The following is a 21,271-nucleotide window of genomic DNA, read 5'->3' on the forward strand; positions in this document are numbered from 1 at the left end:
TTGTGCAGCACGATCGAGGATCGCAAGTGCCGGCAAAAGAGCCCGGCACCGAGGAGAAGTGCCGGGCTCTTGGAACGCAGTCGGCACTCCACGGGGGGGGTGCTCAGGAGGCCAGGGACGGCAGCGCGGAGAGGTGCTGGCAGGCGGCCAGCAAAATAAATGGCCGCCCCGCACCTCTCCTTTAATTAGCGCCTCTACCGCCGCAGGTAGGCCCACCTGAACTGGTCGCAAATAGCGCCTGGCGTTAAAGCAGGGGGCGCATCTAAATATCGCGATCGGGGCGTTAGCGGGGCGCTGCGCACACCGATGATGTCATCGGCAGTGGCGCAGCGCTAACGGCTAGCGCCGCCATTAGCGTCCCGCTGAATTTAGCGGGAGGCATGGCCAGTGGCTTCCGACCCACTTAGCGCCCTCTTAAGGCGCTAACGGGTGGCGCAGCCCACTGAATTTCTAGGCCTATAAGTTTAAAAGAATCAACTCGGGCAACACAGACAAAATGCAATTTGCCACAGGTAGTCTGGTGAATAAGTTATTCATTGTTTAATTTTCACTTCTGACTGGTGGTGAATTACCAGGAACTAAGTTCATGCTTGTGATTCCCTGCCCAGTGAGTTCCCATTTCAACCTGCCACTGGTGAGTGTACCATTCCCCACGGCTGATACCCCTCAACTTGATGCACCCCAAAATTTGGCAACAAAATAAATCTATAAGTAGTTTTGCTTGAAGGGCTAAGACTACACGATGCTTGGTATATGCGTGGGAAAGAAATACAGAAATCATGTTTATTATATGTTTGCACATTTCCTGCTTTCACGACTCTTTCCTAAAGTAACTTCCTTCAGTTGTTAGGATTTTCACAAATTCCAGGATACTTAACTTTTAGAAGAGATAGGCAAAATGGAAAAGGAGGAGGGGTAGCCCTGATAATAAAGGATGGGATAAAGACAGTAGAGAGAAAGGATCTTGGCTCCAAAAATCAAGAAGTAGAATCCGTTTGGGTGGAGCTAAGAAACAGCAAGGGGCAGAAAACATTGGTGAGACTTGTTTATAGGCCCCCAAACAGTCGTTGTAATGTAGGACAGAGTATAAATCAGGAAATTAGAGGCGCATGTAACAAGGATAATACAGTAATCATGGGGGACTTTAGTCTACATATAGACTGGGCAAACCAAATTTGCAGTAATAGTGTGGAGGACGAATTCATGGAATGTATGCAAGATAGTTTTCTAGATCAGTATGTTGAGGAACCAACTAGGGAACAGACTATTTTAGATCTAGTATTGTGCAACGAGAAAGGGTTAATTAATAACCTTGTAGTAAAGGGGCCTTTAGGGAAAAGTGACCATAATATGATAGAATTTTATATTGAGTTTAAAAGTGATTTAGTTAAATCCGAAGCTAGGATCTTAAATCTAAACAAAGCAAACTACATAGGTATGAGGGGCGAGTTGACTGGGAAACTACATTAAAAGGTCTGGTGGTGGAGAAGCAATGGCTAGCATTTAAAGAATTAATACATAATTTACAACAAATATACGTTCCTTTAAGGCACAAAAACCCCACAGGTAAAGTGGTCCAACTTTGGCTAACAAGAGAAGTTAAAGATAGTATTAGATCAAAGGAAGAGGCTTATAATGTTGCCAAAAAGAATAGTAAGCCTGAGGATTGGGAGGATTTTAGAATTCAGCAAAGGAGGACCAAGAAATTGATAAAGAAAGGGAAAATAGAATATGAGAGTAAATTAGCGAAAGACATAAAAACAGACTGTAAAAGCTTCTATAGGTATGTAAAAAGGAAAAGATTAGCGAAAATAAATGTGGGTCCCTTACAGGCTGAGACAGGAGAAATTATAATGGGCTAAGGAAATGGTAGAGAAATTAAACAAATACTTTGGGGGGAATTTTGCCGGTGCTCGGGGCAGGTTTGGAGGCGGGACTGTTGGCAAAATTGCAAAGATTGACAGCGGGTCCCAAACACGCTGTCAACCCACCTCCATACAATCGTCCCAAGTGTCAGATCCCTGATTTGCGCAGGGACCCTGCGGCAGGTAGAGGATTATAGGCACTTAACTGCCTGTTAACGGGTAGTTAATAGGCAGTTGAGAGGCTTTTTTCAATTTTGCCAGGTCGACTGCGGGCTTCCCGATGTCCGGACACCACGCCAGGGTAAGTGTGGCGTGCTATGGGTCTACTGTAATGTTTCTTCATTGATGACCACTGCAGAAGTGGTGTGAAGGATCCAATGGTACACTGGTGAATTTCAGAGGTAAGAAAATGTTGGGAAAATCATTTTTAATGTATTTAGACTTTTCTGTAGGTAATAAGGTTTGAAGTGTTTGTGTAGTCCCACCTCATTTGGAGAAGCTCTTTCACCAGTGGCAGATCGCTTCTGTAACCTCACCTGCAGCTGCCATCTGTTTTATCTAGTGTCTCTGGAGAGCCTGGGTGCAAGGGCTCACCTTTGTACAGTGATTGGCAGTGTTTGCAGCACCTCAATACTGTCAAACACTGAAAAATCATCTGTAAAAAAAAAATGAGCATGTCCCCTTTAAGAAAACCAGCAGATGACCCGTCAACTGATTTCATCTGACACCGGCTTTCTCTTAATTGGCCGGCAAGCCCACTGGGCTGGCTTAGCAAGGCCAATTGACGTAAAATTATGTCTGTTCGTCGGGCATCGTTGGGAGCAGGATCGGAATCCGCAAGCCTGCTGGCCCGCACCCAACTCGTACCGAAAGGTAAGATCGTGCCTTCTGTGTCTGTCTTTATGGAAGAAGACGCAAAAAACTTCCCGGAAATAGTGGAGAACCAAGGGTCTAGCGAGAATGAGGAACTGAAAGAAATAGTACTGGAAAAATTAATGGGACTGAAAGCCAATAAATCCCCTGGACCTGATGGCCTACATCCTAGGGTTTTGAAAGAGGTAGCTATATAGTGGATGCATTGGTTGTCATTTTCCAAAATTCCATAGATTCTAGAATGGTTCCCACGGATTGGAAGGTAGCAAATGTAACCCTACTATTTAAGAAAGGAGGGAGAGAGAAAACGGGGAACTACAGACCAGTTAGCCTGACATCAGTAGTAGGGAAAATGCTAGAATCTATTATTAAGGATGTGGTAACAGGGCACTTAGAAAATAATAATAGGATTGGGCAGAGTCAACACAGATTTATGAAAGAGAAATCGTGTTTGACAAATCTGTTAGAGTTTTTTGAAGTTGTAACTAGCAGAATAGATAAGGGGGAACCAGTGGATGTGGTGTATTTGGATTTTCAGAAGGCATTTGTTAAGGTGCCACACAAGAGGTTATTAAACAAAATTAGAGCTCATGGGATTGGGGGTAATATACTAGCATAGATTGAGGATTGGTTAATGGACAGAAAACAGAGAGTAGGAATAAACGGGTCATTTTCAGGTTGGCAGGCTGTAACTAGTGGGGTACTGCAAGGATCAGTGCTTAGTGGGTGAGAATGTAAGCTGTGAGGAGGATGCAAAGAGGCTTCAAGGGGATATAGACAAACTAAGTGAGTGGGCAAGAACATGGCAAATGGAATATAATGTGGAGAAATGTGAATTTATCCACTTTGGTAGGAAAAATAGAAAAGCAGAGTATTTTTTAAATGGTGAGAGATTGCGAAATGTTGGTGTTCAGAGGGACCTGTCCTTGTACACAAATCACTGAAAGTTAACATGCAGGTACAGCAAGCAATTAGGAAAGCAAATGGTATGTTGGCCTTTATTACAAGAGGATTTGAGTATAAGAGCAAAGATATCTTACTGCAATTATATAGGGCCCTGGTGAGACCACACCTGGAGTATTGTGTGCAGTTTTGGTCTCCTTTCCTAAGGAAGGATATACTTGCCATAGAGGGAGTGCAACAAAGGTCCACCAGACTGATTCCTGGGATTGCGGGATTGTCCTATGAGGAGAGATTGAGTAGACTAGGCCTATTTTCTCTAGAGTTTAGAAGAATGAGAGGTGATCTCAATGAAACATACAAAATTCTTACAGGGCTTGACAGGGTAGATGCAGGGAGGATGTTTCCCCTGGTTGGGGAGTCTAGAACCAGGGATCACAGTCTCAGAATAAGGGGTCGGCCATTTAGGACTGAGATGAGGAGAAATTTCTTCACTAAGAGGGTGGTGAATCTTTGGAGTTCTCTATCCCAGAGGGCTGTGGAGGCTCAGTCGTTGAGTATATTCAGGACAGAGATCGATAGATTTTTAGATATTAAGGGAATCAAGGGATATGGAGATAGTGGAGTTGAGGTAGAAGATCAGCCATGATCTTAGAAACATAGAAGATAGGAGCAGGAGTAGGCCATTCGGCCCCTCGAGCCTGCTCCGCCATTTAATGAGACCATGCCTGATCATCCAAATTCAGTGCTCTGTCCCTGCTTTCTCCCCATATCCCTTGATTATTTAGCCTTAAGCAATATATCTAACTCCTTCTTGAATATATTTAATGAATTGGCCTCAACTGCCTTCTGTGGTAGAGAATTCCACAGGTTCACCACTCTCTGGGTGAAGAAATTCCTCCTCATCTCTGTCCTAAATGGCTTACCCCTTATCCTTAGACTATGACCTCTGGTTCTGGACTCCCCCGCCATCGGGAACATTCCAACTGTCTAGTCCTGTTAGAATTTTATAAGTTTCAATGAGATCCCCTCTCATTCTTCTAAACTCCAGCGAATATGAGCCCAATCGACCCAATCTCTCCTCATACGTCATTCCTGCCATCCCAGGTATCAGTCTGGTGAATCTTCGCTGCACTCCCTCCATGGCAAGAACATCCTTCCTCAGATAAGGCGACCAAAACTGCACACAATACTCAAGGTGTGGTCTCACCAAGGCCCTGTACAACTGCAGCAAGACATCCTTGCTCCTGTACTCGAATCCTCTCACTATGAAGGCCAACATACCATTTGCCTTCTTAACCGCCTGCTGCACCTGCATGCTTACCTTCAGTGACTGGTGCACAAGGACACCCAGGTCTTGTTGCACTTCCCCTTCTCCCAATCTATTTCCTGTTTTTGTCACCAAAGTGGACAACCTCACATTTATCCACATTATACTGCATCTGCCATGCATCCGCCCAATCACCCAACCTGTCCAAATCATACTGGAGTTTCTCGGCATCCTCCTCACAGCACACACGCCCACCCAGCTTTGTGTCGTCTGCAAATTTCAAGATATTACATCTCGTTCCCTCGTCTAGATCATTTATATATATTGTGAATAGCTGGGGTCCTAGGACCGATCCCTGCGGTACCCCACTAGTCACTGCCTGCCACTCGGAAAAAGACCCGTTTATTCCAACTTTTTGCTTCCTGTCTGCCAACCAGTTCTCTATCCAAGTCAGTACCTTACCCCCAATTCCATGTGCTTTAACTTTGCACGCTAATCTCTTATGCGGGACCTTATCGAAAGCCTTCTGAAAGTCCAAATACACCACATCCACTGGTTCTCCCTTATCTATTTTACCAGTTACATCCTCAAAATATTCCAGTAGATTAGTCAAGCACGATTTACCTTATGTAAATCCATGTTGACTTTGTCCGATCCTGTCACTGTTTTCCAAGTGCTCTGCTATTACATCTTTTATAATGGACTCTAGCATTTTCCCCACTACCGATGTCAGGCTTACAGGTCTATAATTCCCTGTTTTCTACCACCTTTTTTAAATAATGGGGTTACATTAGCTACCCTCCAATCCATGGGAACTGTGCCAGAGTCTATAGAATTTTGGAAGATGACCAGCAATGCATCTACTATTTCTAGGGCCACTTCCTTAAGTACCCTAGGATGTAGATTATCAGGCCCTGGGGATTTATCAGCCTTCAATCCCGTCAATTTCCCTAACACCATTTCTCTACAAATACTGATTTCATTCAGTTCCTCCCTCTCATTAGACCCTATGTTCCCCAACATCTCTGGGAGGTTATTTGTGTCCTCCTTTGTGAAGACAGAACCAAAGTATGTATTTAATTGGTCTACCATTTCTTTGTTCCCCATTATAAATTCCCCTGATTCTGACTGCAGGGGACGTACGCTTGACTTCACCAATCTTTTTCTCTTCACATATCTATAGAAGTTTTTACAGTCTGTTTTTATGTTCCCTGAAAGCTTACTCTCATACTCTATTTTCCCCCTCTTAATTAATCCCTTTGTCCTCCTTTGCTGAATCCTAAACTGCTCCCAATCCTCAGGTTTGCTGCTTTTTCTGGCCAATTTATATGTCCTCTCCTTGGATTTTATTGAATGCCGGAGCAGGCTCAAGGGGCAGAATGGCCTACTCCTGCTCCTATTTCTTATGTTCTTAAATTGCTGGCCTCGTACTTGTCTGAACATTGGTGAGTATTAAGGTTTCTTTTCTCTCTAAACTAAAACAGCGGTTTAAACTAGGAGTGGGAAACTATAACATACCGTATTAAATTTATAGCTTAACTAGTTAAACTAATTAATATAACTATAAATAATCATTGAATAAAGACTAACTAATGAAATAAATAAAATAAGGCTAGATTAAGATATGATAGGGCAGGTTGTGTGTCTGGACTGCAGTATGTGGAGTTTGTGGATGGCAAGACTGCAGGAGATGTCTCCATCTCCAATCTCTCCGGCTCAGACTCATTGAGCTGGAGTGTGAGTTGGGGACACTCCGACACATAAGGGAGGGGGAGGAATTTCTGGACAGTTTTATCCACAATACAGTCACACCCCAGAGGAAAGCACAGGTTCAGGAAAGGGAGGGTGTGACTGTTAGGTAGAGGTGATTTAGGAGAGGTTGAGAAGGAGGTCCCGCAGACACTGGTCCTGTCCAACAGGTATGAAGTACTCGCTACCTGTGAGGACAAGGAGAAAGACTGCAGGGAGGACAGCCACAATGCAGACCAAGGCACTGTGGCTCAGAAGGCTGACTAAGGGGGGGAAGAGCAGAATAGAAAAGTGGTAGTGATAGGAGATTCTATAATTAGGGGGATAGATAGCGCCGTCTGCAGCCAAGAACAAGAATCCTGAAGAGTGTGTTACCAGGGTAAAGGATATTTCACGGCGGCTGGAGAGGACCTTGGAAAGGGAGGGGGTAAATCCAGTTTTCATGGTTCATGTTGGAACAAACAACATAGGTAGGAACAGAGAGGAGGTCCTGCTGAAAGAGTATCAGGAGTTAGGATCTAAATTAAAAAGCAGGACCTCGAGGGTAATAATCTCTGGATTATTGTCTGAGCCACGTGCAAATTGGCATAGAAGCAGACAGATCCGGAGAATTAACATGTGGCTAAAGGGCTGGTGTGGGAAAGAGGGGTTCCTTTTCATGGGACACTGGCACCAGTTCTGGGACAGAAAGAAGCTGTACCGATGGGACAGGCTCCACCTGAACCGGGATGGGTAAATAAGGAGGTGGCAAAGAACATAAGAACATAAGAAATAGGAGCAGGAATAGGTCACTTGGCCCCTCAAGCCTGCTCTGCCATTCAATAAGATCATGGCTGATCTTGGGCTCAAAGCCACTTCCCCGCCCACTCCCTTCACTCCCTTATCTTGCAAAAATGTGTCTATCAAAAAGGCTTTAAACTAGTAAGATGGGGGAGCGATCTACAAGAAATGTAGCCAGCCTAAATATAAACAAAACAGGAAAAGAGAGCATATGAAAGAATAAAGTAAGGGAAGACATAGATGGCAATAGATTAAGTTATTAAGTTATAGAACAGGAGTCTAAAAAGATGGTTTAACATAAAGTGAGAGGAAATCCTATTAAAAATGAGTTAAACTGTCCGTTATTAAACATACATTGCGAGGAACCAGACATAGGGATTACTGAGACATGGCTACAGAAAAATCAGGACTGGGAATTAAACATTGCATGGTATAACATATTTAGAAAAGATAGGGAAGGAAAAAGGGGCGGTGGGGTAGCTGTACTTATTAGGTATAACTTAATGGTATAACTTAATGGTATAACTTAACGGCAGTAGAAAAAAGTGACGCAGATATCAGCAAGACAAAAATAGAATCCATATGGATAGAGATAAAAAATAATAAAGGATCAATCACACTAATAGGTGTAGTCTACAGACCACATAATAGTGGAAGGGAGGTAGAGGAAGAAATATGCAGACAAATTAGGGAAATGAGTAAAAAACATAGAATAATAATCATGGGGGATTTCAACTACCCCGATATTAATTGGACAGAAGAGGTAGGTAAAGGGGATAAGGGAATGGAGTTCCTCCAATGTGTACAGGACTCCTTTCTAACCCAATATGTAAAAAGCCCAACAAGGGAGGATTTGCTATCAGATCTAGTAATGGGGAAGGAACCAGAGCAGATAAGAGAAGTAAAAGTAGGGAAACATAAACGCAATAGTGACCATTATATAATACGCTTTAAAATGATAATTGAGAAGGACATAAGTATGACGAAAACCAGGTTAATAGAAAAGCTGATTTTGAGGGGCTGAGAATAGAACTTGGGGGGGGGGGGGGGGGGGGGGGAAAGAATGGGCAACAATATTGGCAAACAATGATGTAGAACAGCAATGGGAAACATTTAAAACGGTGTTCAACAGAGTGCAGGAAAAATATATTCCGCTAAAAGGAAAGAACAAACTAAACAATAATGAGACTCCATGGATAAATAAAGCCATAAGGGAAAAACTGAGGGTAAGGAAAGAGGCCTACATTAAGTAGATAGACAGCAGGGGAGTGCATGATAAGAGAGAACACGAAAAAATAAGGAGAGAAGTCAAAAAACAATTAGGGAAGCAAAGAGGAACGATGCAATTAAAGTATCAAGGAACATAAAACAAAATAGTAAAATATTGTATAGGCACATCAATAAAAAAAAGGAAGGTTGGGATGGGAATAGGGGCATTAAGGGATAGACAGGATAATACCACAGGTAACGATAGAGAGATGGCAGAAATATTAAATAATTATTTTGCTTCAGTATTTACCAGGGAGATAGAACAGGTGGACATGACATTGGATGATGAGATAAGTGCATTTAAAATAAAAAAGGGGATATATTAAATAAATTAATCAAACTCAAAGAGGATAAAACCCCTGGTCCGGATGGATTGCATCCATGCATTTCAAAAGAATCTAGGGAAAAGATAGCAGAGGCATTACTGCCATATTTAATAATTTGTTAGAAAAAGGTTTAGTGCCAGAGGACTGACGGATAGCTAACATAATACCTATATTTGCAAAGGGGGATAGAACATGTCCAGGGAATTATAGACCAGTCAGCTTAATATCGGTGGTAAGAAAAACAATGGAATCCCTACTAAAGGAAAAAATAAAAGAACGTCTAGAAACCAAAAATATAATAAAGAATAGTCAGCATGGATTTCAAAAGGGAAAGTCTTGCTTGACCAACCTTATGGAATTTTTTGAAGAGGTAACAGAGAGAGTAGACAATGGTAATGCAATAGATGTAATTTATCTGGATTTTCAAAAGGCCTTCGATAAGGTACCCCATAATAAACTGATGAACAAGGTCAGAGAATGCGGTGTCAGGGAACAAGTAACAGAATGGATGGCTGGCTGACTTCAGGACAGAAAGCAGAGAGTAGGAGTAAAGGGTAGCTATTCACAGTGGCAGAAGGTGGGTAGTGGTGTTCCACAAGGATCAGTGCTGGGACCACTGCTGTTCACACTTTACATTAACGATTTAGACTTTGGAATCAAAAGCATAATTTCTAAATTTGCAGATGACATCAAATTGAGGGGGATAGACAATACTAAGGAGGACTGCAACAAATTACAGGAGGACATTAATAAACTTGCAGAATGGGCATATAATTGGCAAATGAAGCTCAACACAGATAAATGTGAGGTATAACATTTTGGTAGGAAGAATAGGGAGGTCACTTATCACTTGGAGGGTGCAAGTCTGGGTGGGGTAGGGGAACAAGGGGATCTCAAAATACAAGTACACAAATCACTAAAAGTTGCGACAGGTTAACAAAGCCATAAAAAAAGCAAACCAAGCACTAGGGTTTATTTCTACAGGGATAGAATTGAAAAGTAGGGAAGTTATGCTAAACCTGTATCGAACCTTGGTTAGACCACACTTGGAGTACTGTGTGCAGTTCTGGTCGCCATATTATAAAAAGGATATAGAGGCACTGGAGAGGGTGCAGAGAAGATTTACAAGGATGATACCAGAAATGCGAGGTTATACCTATCAGGAAAGGATGAACAGGCTGGGTCTCTTTTCTCTTGAAAAAGGAAGGCTGAGGGGTGACCGAATTGAGGTCTTTAAAATTATGAAAGGTTTTGATCGAGTGGATACAGAGAGAATGTTTCCACTTGTGGGCAAGAGCATAACTGGAGGCCATCAATATAAGATAGTCACCAAGAAATCCAATAGGGAATCACAGAATCACAGAAACCCCACAGTGCAGATAGAGGCCATTTTGGCTCATCGAGCCTGCACCGACACATATCCCACCCGATCCCCGTAACCCCTACACCAACACATATCCCACCCTATCCCCGTAACCCCACGTATTTAATCCCCCTAACACTAAGGGTCAATTTATCATAGCCAATCAACCTAACCCGCACATCTTTGGACTGTGGGAGGAAACCGGAGCACCCGGAGGAAACCCACGCAAACACGGGGAGAATGTGCAAACTCCACACAGACAGTCGCCCGAGGCCGGATTCGAACCCGGGTCCCCGGCGCTGTGAGGCAACTAGTGATGTAACTAGAATCTCATGGTTGTGAAACAGTTGATTAAAGCCTTGTTTTATACTCAAACCAAGTGCTCAGTAGTCTTTTTACAGTACATCAATTTAATCAACTGTTTCACAACCATGAGATTCTAGTTACATCACTAGTTCCTGGTTACAAAAACGTCCTGAACAAGCTGGGCCCACGCCCGGGTATTTATACTCCTTGGACGGCGCCACCAGCTGGCCGCACAGTGTTATTTCATGAGTCATTTCTCCATGAATGATAAGATTCATGACATTCTTCCTGCCTGAAAGATTTGGAAGTCCGACGGCTTCCTTCTAGCGGATTAGGCGGACCACGAATAGCCGCAGTCTTCAATATAGTCAAACACATGAGGGATACATAATTGGCAAGCATTCGTAACTTATTAGGAACATTCTCACAACACTCCTCAAGGAAGTTGCTGAAGGTACGATACCAGTGTTTCCATACCTTAGCAGCTGTAAGTGAATTCAGGTCCAGGTCGAGACGGGCGGGTCTGAGTAGTTTCTCCACTCTGATCGGGGTCCCTCCTTCATGTCAAGCAAACTCAAAAGTTATCTTTCCCAACGGGGAATCGCCACAAGTAAAACAACACCGTATTATCCCATCGGTAACGGACAGGTTGAGAGATACAACACTATCATTTGGAACGCTGTTCGTCTTGCACTGAGGTCATGCAACCTACCAGACCATCAGTGGGAAACTATGCTCCCTGACGCGTTGCATTCCATCAGGTCTCTTCTTTTACGTCCACCAATGTCACTCCTCACGAGCGATTCTTCAGGTTCCAGCGTCGCTCCGCTCATGGGTCGTCCCTACCATCATGGTTGGCAGCTCCCGGCCCCATGCTGCTCCGAAGATTCGTCCGATCTTCCAAAAACGACCCCCACGTCGACGAGGTGGAACTAACAGACGTTAATCCCACATATGCGCACGTGCAGTACCCTGATGGCCGGGAGACCACCGTTTCACTCCGAGATCTGGCTCCCTGTCCAACCGGTCCCACGGACCCAACTGATAGAGGGACCCATAGTAATGATGCCGACACTCTGTGCTCCTTTGAGGATGACGCCCTACCTGGGACATCAGGGGATCTGCCGGCTACTCCACCGGATCAAATCGAGGAGCCGAGCGCTCCCCACAGGATGGCCACCCGAAGCCAGGACGCCGGTCAATCCCCGGCTACCAAGCAAGATGAAGCCAGCTCTGCGCCTGTGGGGACCCGCACCCGGAGCTACAATCTCTCTCAGGTCGATCAAGGCGACACGGGCCCTGTCGATCTACCAGTATGGACCAAGCAACTCAGGGACCAAGACACGGTCTGAGGAGACGTGGCTTCCAGCCACAAACAAAGATCTAAAAGACTGCGGCTATTCGTGGTCCGCCTAATCCGCTAGAAGGAAGTCGTCGGACTTCCAAATCTTTCAGGCGGGAAGAATGTCATGAATCTTATCATTCATGGAGAAATGACTCATGAAATAACACTGTGCGGCCAGCTGGTGGCGCTGTCCAAGGAGTATAAATACCCGGGCGTGGGCCCAGCTTGTTCAGGACGTTTTTGTAACCAGGAACTAGTGATGTAACTAGAATCTCATGGTTGTGAAACAGTTGATTAAAGCCTTGTTTTATACTCAAACCAAGTGCTCAGTAGTCTTTTTACATCACTGATAGATTTAGATGAGCAAAGGTGGGAGGAGGCTTGTGTGGAGCATAAACGCCGGCATGGACTGGTTGGGCCGAATAGCCTGTTTCTGTGCCATATATCCTGTGTAATCTAATGCAATCCTATGTTACATCAGAGATTGGTGAGATGAAGATTTCAAAATGAACCTTATCTAGAAGTCAAACTAAAGTGCAGTCAGCACGTAGAAATAATTTATGGGAACAGCAATGAAAATTGATCCTGCAGAATTTGAAGCAGTCTGCCCTTTAATCAGATAGCAATGATCAAAATCTGCGACTCACAACCTCTCCCTGCATCATCCTATTTTTTTGTTACACTCAGACAGCATGTCGCAGCTCCATAATTGCCCTGTAATTATCATCATTACAGATACCACATAGCCCAGAGAGCTCACAGTGCCTTTTACTGATGAATTCTCTAAAGCACTAGAAATGTTAATGATACTGTTTAATGATTTACAGATTTGGGCAAAGTGTTGCTGGTTGAGACACTCACTGTTTGAATTTAACCTCAATCACTCGTTGCAGACAATCTGAATTCATCAAAATCTTCAATCTGGCCCTTCCTGCACCCCTGCCTAATTTACCCCACCCCAAAATATTCTCCCCTCCTCTCCTGAATGTGCTGACTGATCCTGGGGCAGCAAGGAGTGGGGGGGGGGTTGGGGGGGGGGAAAAGGCAGTGGTGAGGTGATCCCACGGTCACCAGTTGTCCTCCATCAGTGATCATTCTTCGTGCGTGGACCCCAACAGCGAGTATAGGTAGGCTGTTCAACAATGGAGGGCATCACAGCTGAGCCTGATCATTTGCTCACCCAGTGTGTAAACACGTGCGCTTTTCAGCAAAGGTTGCAGGTTCTGATTGCCAGCATGAACTCTGGCTGGTTTTATTTTCCTCCCTCTAGCCCCAGGTGCTGAGTTAAATTGTAACGATCCCAACTGACATCAGATAACCCGGCACAGACTATGGAATCACACCTGAGATTTTACTAGTCTATGTAGCCCAGTACCACATTTATCCGCTGAGCCCCAGGCTATTGGTTTTAAGTTTGCAGTTATAATTTCTGTTGACATTGAATCCTGTGGTTACTCCTGTGCTTATTTTCGCTGACTAATTGCATAGCTGAGGAACCAGTGGGGAGGAGTCCTCAGTCCCTTTTTAACTCACTGGTTACAGTGTCCCTGATTCACTATGCCTACATTGAGCTGCTTCCAGATCAGATCAGGCAGCAGAGGAGATTAAAACAGAACTTTCCAAGTTTTTTGTCTTCATTGATGTGTGCCTTGAAGCAATGGAGAGGGGTGGGGGGGGGGGTGCACACGTAAACTTTAGTTCCATGTTCCTATTAATTTGCATATATCTCAAGACATTAATACTCTGACTATACTTCAAAAAGTACTTCATTGGCTGTAAAGCTCTTTGGGACATTTGGTGGTCGTGAAAGGCGCTATGTAAATGTAAGTCTTTCTTTCTTGATATCGAATTTATCCACCAATGAGGGGACAGCACTAAGAACAGCCTTTTCAAAATCTCCAGGCCCACAGAATTCAAGCAGGACAAACCAGCAAAATTAAAGGCAAAAATGCGAGTTGTTTGTCTAGGTTTCAAGGGCTGGGTTTTCAGGGCTCAGGGATTGTGTGTGGCTCTCAGTGTGCAGTTGGGACACCACTGATTTAAAGGATCTGAGTTTCCCGAAAGGGAAATGAAAAAAGAAAGAAAGACTTGCATTTATATAGCGCCTTTCACAACATCAGGATGCTCCAAAGCACTTTACAGCCAATGAAGTACTTTTGAAGTGTAATCACTGTTGTAATGTAGGAAACGCGGCAGCCAATTTGCACACAGCAAGCTCCCACAAACTGCAGTGAGGTAATGACCAGATAATCTGTTTTTTAGTGATGTTGGTTGAGGGATAAATATTGGGCGGGACACCGGGGAGGACTCCCCAGCTCTGTTCTAAATAGTGCCATGGGATCTTTTACGTTCACCTGAAATGAGGATGACCAGAGAGAGAGAATGGCAAATGCCTAGAGGGACATTTTATTTTTGGCTGCAGGTGTTTAAGATGTGCAGAAACCCATCCCCATGTTTAAGTCTCCAAACCAAGCTACTGAGAAATCCATATGGTTAAAGTTTTCATTTGTCTGATATGGAATGCAAACTCTTCTCTGTAGGGACACACACACATGCCTAAGTCTGAAGAGTTTAAAATAGGTTATCAAGAGGAAAGGATTAGGAACCCCCGCACCCCCCCCCCCCCCAAAGTCTGTACAGAACATTGGTAAACTTCCTGCTGCTCATCCAGCCAGGACCACCTTACCCAATAGGGCTTTGGCTTGCAGGGTTAGATGGAGTCAAGGGGTAAGAATGCCAACTTCCAATGACTGGTCTAGTCCTAAATCTCCCATTAATAAGCCAGGCTGGCTGGTCAATCTTCAACATATGCAATGGGACATATGGGGTTAGAGTCAGAGGATAACATGGGTAAACCATCAGAAAGGACACAAAGAAATATTTTAAACAGGGACCACTGCAGTATTAGAATTTTCAGGCAAAGATGTGATTCCCAATCCTGTATTGGGAATCATGTCTGTGCCTGAACATTCTAGTACTGCAGATTTCACTGTTACTTATACAGTAGAAATGAATCCAATAATTTACGTAAGCACTTTTTATGTCACAAAGCAATAAAATACCAGTCACAGTAATATGAGCCACAAGAGTGGGAGGGGAGACTTAACAAGAGAGGAGCAATCTAAGTGAATGGCAAGTAAAACAAAAATAACATTCTTATTTGCAACTTCAGACAGGTGCTCTGATGTAGATGGATCTATCAGCCCAGGTGGGGACCTACTGGACTACTTGCTTCAACATGGAATCATTGAGAGGAAGGATGGCCTGCTGGTTACATGGTACCATGGTGCAAACAGCAAGAGCCAAATGGAGGAGGCCTTGAAGAGTAAGTATCCAAATAACAGTTTAGATCAAAGAAAATAAAATGATAAATAAGAACAAAGGTTACTGTAGTGTATGTGCCTTTAAGAGCCCCCCGTGTACTGTAATGCCGGTAATGGCCACTCGGGCTATATAAGCCTGTATATTGTGTTGTATCAGTTAGTTCACCTCCAGACTTTGTTCAGTAAACACCTGTGAAACCAACTCCTGCCTTCAGTGTCTCTATTAACACACGGACGCAACAGTTACCATAGAATAAGTTACCAGGGAAGAGCATTTAAGCGGACAGTATAAATGGATTCAAGAGTTGGCAAGATGTGTTTCTGGAGAGAAAGGATTGAGAGATGTGTCAAAAGGTGAGGTTGAGCTCAGAAGAAAACATGCAACAAGAGAAGACTTTTGGCTCATTTAATTCACTCCTTCCACAGACCAAGTACAATCTACTTTATCTTGGACACTACCTCACATATCTGATCTCCTGAAGGAAAGTCCTCCATAATGAATTTCTAGAATATTCATCCATCTTCATATTTCCACTTTTCATTCCTGGCCTGCTGTGCTCCACAAACAACATTCCTCTCCCCACTACTCCTTTGTACTAGTCCCAGCTGCAGAGAAATGTCAAGTATTCCTGGAGAATTTGACTGTTTTGATCTATATCTATCCTCCAATTTTGTTGCCAATTAACAAGGGAGGAGAGGTTGTTGGGCTAAATCATCTTTACCCTTGTCAGGTTGGCTCCGTTGGTAGCACTCTTGCCTCTACTCAGAAAGTTGTAGGCTCAAGCCCCACTCCATGACTTCAGCTCATAACTTGGGCTGACACTCCAGTGCAGTACTGAGGGAGTGCTAGCCTAAGGATGAGCTGTTAAACTGAGGTCTCATCTGCTTGTTTAGATAGACGTTGAGGATGCCATGACACATTTTGAGGATATTCTTCTGTGGCCTTGGCCAACATTCTTCCTTCAACCAATATGACCAAAAAAAAATTAACTGGTCATTCATTTCATTGCTGTTTGTGGAACTTTGCTGAGTGCAATTCGCCACTGCATTTTTTAATTCATTCTCAGGATATGGACATCACTAGCAGGGCCACCAATTATTGCCCATCTTTAGTTGTCCTTGAGAAGGTGGTGGGGAGCTGCCGCCTTGAACCACTGCAGCCCATAACATATTTGTCTACAGAACAGCAGTGACTCCTCCCCTTCAGAAAGTAATTGGTGTGAAGTGCTTTAAGATGTTTCTCAAAGCTATGATAAGGTAATATATAAATGCAAGCCTTTCTTTCCCCATTACCTAAATTCATTATATTCCTACTGCCAATTGACTCAAGCACAAAATGAATTTATGAGGCACTAAAGCAAATACAGTAATACAATAGCAAAATACTGCGGATGCTGGAAATCCGAAATAACAACAGAAAATGCTGGAAAAACCTCGGCCCCTATCACATATATATTTTTTCTTTTTTTTATCCACACTCTTTGTTTGGCCTTTTTTTCTTCCCTCCCACATGGCAGCTGTCCTTCATTCTGCCAGCGCAATTCACACTCCATCTAGAGCCATCCTTTGTTCCTTAACCTGTCCCATTACCACCTCCTCTTGCCTTGAATATCTCTTAATGTCTCTCAATGTCTCTTAATCTCTCCTGCTTTCTATCCTATCACTGACCTTCCCTTTTGTTCTTTCATCCCCTCCCCCTTTTCCCAGCCCCTAATCTTGCTTTCCATTCCTGCTTTTTTCCAGTTCTGACAAAAGGTCTTCGACCTGAAACGTTAACTCTGTTTCTCTCTCCACGGATGCTGCCTGGCCTGCTGAGTTTTTCCAGCATTTTCTGTTGTTATTTCAAATACAGTAATACCTGGTTTTGCTGTTTCTGCCATTGTGTGTTTAATTTTTTTAATGCTCTGTTATAGCAATTGAGTTTTATTACCTGCCTGTGTTACTTTCTCAAACTGCAGTGATTGGTGGACTCCAGTGTCACTTTAATCATACCTTTCCCTCACATCAGTTAGATTGAGTTTGTTTTCTAGGTCACTGAGCATTGTGGAAGAAAGCCCCACCCTCCAGATGGCAATTCTGCTGCTGAATTTTACAGTTTAAATAAATGGACTAGATTTTCCACCTATAACCTATTCTGCTGTAGATTTTCTTGGAAATTAGATTCTGAGTGATAAAGAGAAAGAGATCTTGAGAAAAGAAGATCAGTATAGAAGGAGACAGAATGAGAGAAACAGTTCACCAAATGAATTGCAAATCAGTTCACACACTTCATGAAAGCTAGTGCTATGGAAACAAAGGTTAATATTTTGTAATTAATATTCTGGGATATAATTGATTTAAATCAAGCTTCCTTATTTCTTTCAAATGATGCTGCTGACCTAAAACTCATTCTCTCACTAAACAATTTCTTTTGTCAAAATTTTATGAAACTCTTTTTTAAAAATATTTAAGACTTTAAAAGAAATGTCGACTTCTGTGCTGTGTTTGGCTGATTGAGGAGAAGATGATGATGGGAAAATGGAACATTTCTATCCTTTGCCCATGTCAGTTGCTCCTGGCTCAGGTGCATCTCAGATCAGTTGTGCTGCAGAGCTCCCTCTATACTGACACTGCGTGACTAATACGTACGCTTCACAGTTGGTGTGTCAGAGTGCCGAGCCCCTAAATGAAGCAGCAATGCAATTCTGCTCCTTGCTTAATGCTATACTTTTGCGGGCACCTTTCTTGTTTCTGTGTCATACCTAGGGAATTTGGAGAGGGGGAGAAACTGTTATTTTATTAAACTACTAGCTGAAGTGCCCGGCGGTGCCGAGGGATTTTTGAGGGCATGTTGTTGTTGGAAGAGAGAGAGAGAGCGACTGGGGGGAAGAGAGAGAGCGACTGGGGGGAAGAGAGAGAGCGACTGGGGGGAAGAGAGAGAGCGACGGGGGGGAAGAGAGAGCGCGACTGGGGGGGAAGAGAGAGAGCGACTGGGGGGGAAGAGAGAGAGCGACTGGGGGGGAAGAGAGAGAGCGACTGGGGGGGAAGAGAGAGAGCGACTGGGGGGGAAGAGAGAGAGCGACTGGGGGGGAAGAGAGAGAGCGACTGGGGGGGAAGAGAGAGAGCGACTGGGGGGGAAGAGAGAGAGCGACTGGGGGGAAGAGAGAGAGCGACTGGGGGGGAAGAGAGAGAGCGACTGGGGGGGAAGAGAGAGAGCGACTGGGGGGGAAGAGAGAGAGCGACTGGGGGGGAAGAGAGAGAGCGACTGGGGGGGAAGAGAGAGAGCGACTGGGGGGGAAGAGAGAGAGCGACTGGGGGGGAAGAGAGAGAGCGACTGGGGGGGAAGAGAGAGAGCGACTGGGGGGGAAGAGAGAGAGCGACTGGGGGGGAAGAGAGAGAGCGACTGGGGGGGAAGAGAGAGAGCGACTGGGGGGGAAGAGAGAGAGCGACTGGGGGGGAAGAGAGAGAGCGACTGGGGGGGGAAGAGAGAGAGCGACTGGGGGGGAAGAGAGAGAGCGACGGGGGGGAAGAGAGAGAGCGACTGGGGGGGGAAGAGAGAGAGCGACTGGGGGGGAAGAGAGAGAGCGACTGGGGGGGAAGAGAGAGAGCGACTGGGGGGGAAGAGAGAGAGCGACTGGGGGGGAAGAGAGAGAGCGACTGGGGGGGAAGAGAGAGAGCGACTGGGGGGGAAGAGAGAGAGCGACTGGGGGGGAAGAGAGAGAGCGACTGGGGGGGAAGAGAGAGAGCGACTGGGGGGAAGAGAGAGAGCGACTGGGGGGGAAGAGAGAGAGCGACTGGGGGGGAAGAGAGAGAGCGACTGGGGGGGAAGAGAGAGAGCGACTGGGGGGGAAGAGAGAGAGCGACTGGGGGGGAAGAGAGAGAGCGACTGGGGGGGAAGAGAGAGAGCGACTGGGGGGGAAGAGAGAGAGCGACTGGGGGGGAAGAGAGAGAGCGACTGGGGGGGAAGAGAGAGAGCGACTGGGGGGAAGAGAGAGAGCGACTGGGGGGAAGAGAGAGAGCGACTGGGGGGGAAGAGAGAGCGACTGGGGGGGAAGAGAGAGCGCGACTGGGGGGAAGAGAGAGAGCGACGGGGGGAAGAGAGAGAGCGACTGGGGGAAGAGAGAGCGACTGGGGGGAAGAAAGAGAGCGACTGGGGGGAAGAAAGAGAGCGATGGGGGGAAGAGAGAGAGCGACTGGGGGAAGAGAGAGAGCAACTGGGGAGGGGGAGGGGGGGAGGGAGGGGGGAGAGAAGGGGGGTGAGGGGGAGAGAAGGGGGGAGTAGGGGGGAGGGGGAGGGGGGGAGGGAGGGGGGAGAGAAGGGGGGTGAGGGGGAGAGAAGGGGGGAGTAGGGGGGAGGGGAGGGGGGAGTGGGGGGGAGGGGGGAGAGAAGGGGGGAGGGGGAGAGAAGGGGGAGGGGTGGAAGGAGGGGAAGGGGTAGGGAGGGGGGGAGAGAAGGGGGAGGGGGGAGAGAAGGGGGAGGGGGGAGAGAAGGGGGGAGGGGGGGAGAGAAGGGGGGAGGGGGGGAGAGAAGGTGGGGAGGGGGAGAGAAGGTGGGGAGGGGGGGAGAGTGGGGGAGGAGAGAGAGACACAGAGGGAAGGAGAGAGAGAGGGCGAGTGGCCCGTGGGCGCAAATGGAGCCAAGCCCCGGGAACAGGCGTGAGCCGGCTTGAGGCTGTGAGAGACGGTCAGGCCCGGTTGCCGGGGTAACCCTTCCCCCCGCTTCCGAGCCCCCATCCTCCCGAGCCCCGGCCGCCCCGCCCTGCACTCCCAAGCCCCGGCCGCCCCGCCCCGCACTCCCAAGCCCCGGCCGCCCCGCCCCGCACTCCCGAGCCCCGGCCGCCCCGCCCCGCACTCCAAAGCCCCGCCCCCCTGCTCTCCCGAGAGCCCCACCCCCCCCACCCGAGCCCCGCCTCCCCGCCCGAGCCAGCTTCAAGACCGCCGAGCAGGGAAGAGTGAGAGACGCCGCATCTCACCTGCTGGCTTCCCGCGCTCTGTGCCTCGGACTTCTGTGTGTCGCCTGCTGCGCGCGCACCCTGTGCCTGTCCCATGTCCCTCACGGCCGACGCCGTTGCCCCGGGTAACGTGACGGGGGAGACTGGGGTGGTGGTGAGGGGGGGAGGAGCTTACCACAAGCCGTGGGACAATTACCTAGCTCGGGCGTGGCTGGGCAGGAGAGCCCCAGGCTTTGAGGCCTTACAAAAATGGGGAAAGGCAGGAAAAAGAATCAGGTTAGAGAAAATATTTACAAATGAATTAAATTTTTTAAAAAACATTATTGCCTAGAAATTCAGTTGCGTTCGCCAGCCGCTAACGCCATAAGAGGGGTAGATTTCCAGCGCTAGGCACTTAGCGCCCGGGCGCAGAACGATCTGCGCCTACGCCCAACTTCAGTTGACATTTAGCGCCGGCGCAAAGTGTTTGCGCCCGCACAGCTGCGCGCGCAGCTTATGACGTCATTTCATCGTGCAACGCTGTTTGTGCGCCCCAAACCGGAAATTCAGTGGCGCCCGCCCAATGTGGGCGTGGCGCTGTTAAGAACTGTGAAGTGGAACGCAACAGAGGCCCTGTGGGCCTCGGGGAGCGCTAATTAAAGGGCACTTACACTGACCTATAAAGCCCAGCCATTTTGCTGCAATGACTTTAGTGCTTTGGATTTCTGGACAGAGACCAAGGAACAGAGCTTACTGATTTGGGACAACATAGGAGAGGTATTTTTGGCTTCTGGCCAGAGCTTGGAAATTTGAATCATTGTGATTTCACTGTTTGCAAGTTTATTATGGGGGCTGTATGGGGTTCCAACCCTCAGTTCCAGCATTATGTGCGAAGGGCTCGCAGACGCTGTGTGAGAGGGCCAGCCATGCCTAGACGCAGAGGGGCCATCAGGCGTCGGCAACGTAGGCCTTACCCACTCAGGGAATACCGG

General features: G+C 46.4%; 1 protein-coding gene across 1 annotated transcript in view; it reads left to right on the forward strand.

Moving 5' to 3' along the window:
• fam151a (family with sequence similarity 151 member A) overlaps nt 1-21,271 on the forward strand; it is an 83,514-nt gene that overhangs the window by 16,692 nt on the left and 45,551 nt on the right. The window contains exon 2 of the mRNA XM_085982489.1: nt 15,219-15,371. Coding sequence (XP_085838615.1) covers nt 15,219-15,371 — 153 coding nt within the window. The remainder of the gene's footprint in view (nt 1-15,218; nt 15,372-21,271) is intronic.

The sequence above is a fragment of the Somniosus microcephalus genome, chromosome 3 (assembly GCF_052327205.1).
Source record: "Somniosus microcephalus isolate GS21.2 chromosome 3, FLI_Smic_1.0, whole genome shotgun sequence".
In the NCBI taxonomy this organism is placed as follows: Eukaryota; Metazoa; Chordata; class Chondrichthyes; order Squaliformes; family Somniosidae; genus Somniosus; species Somniosus microcephalus.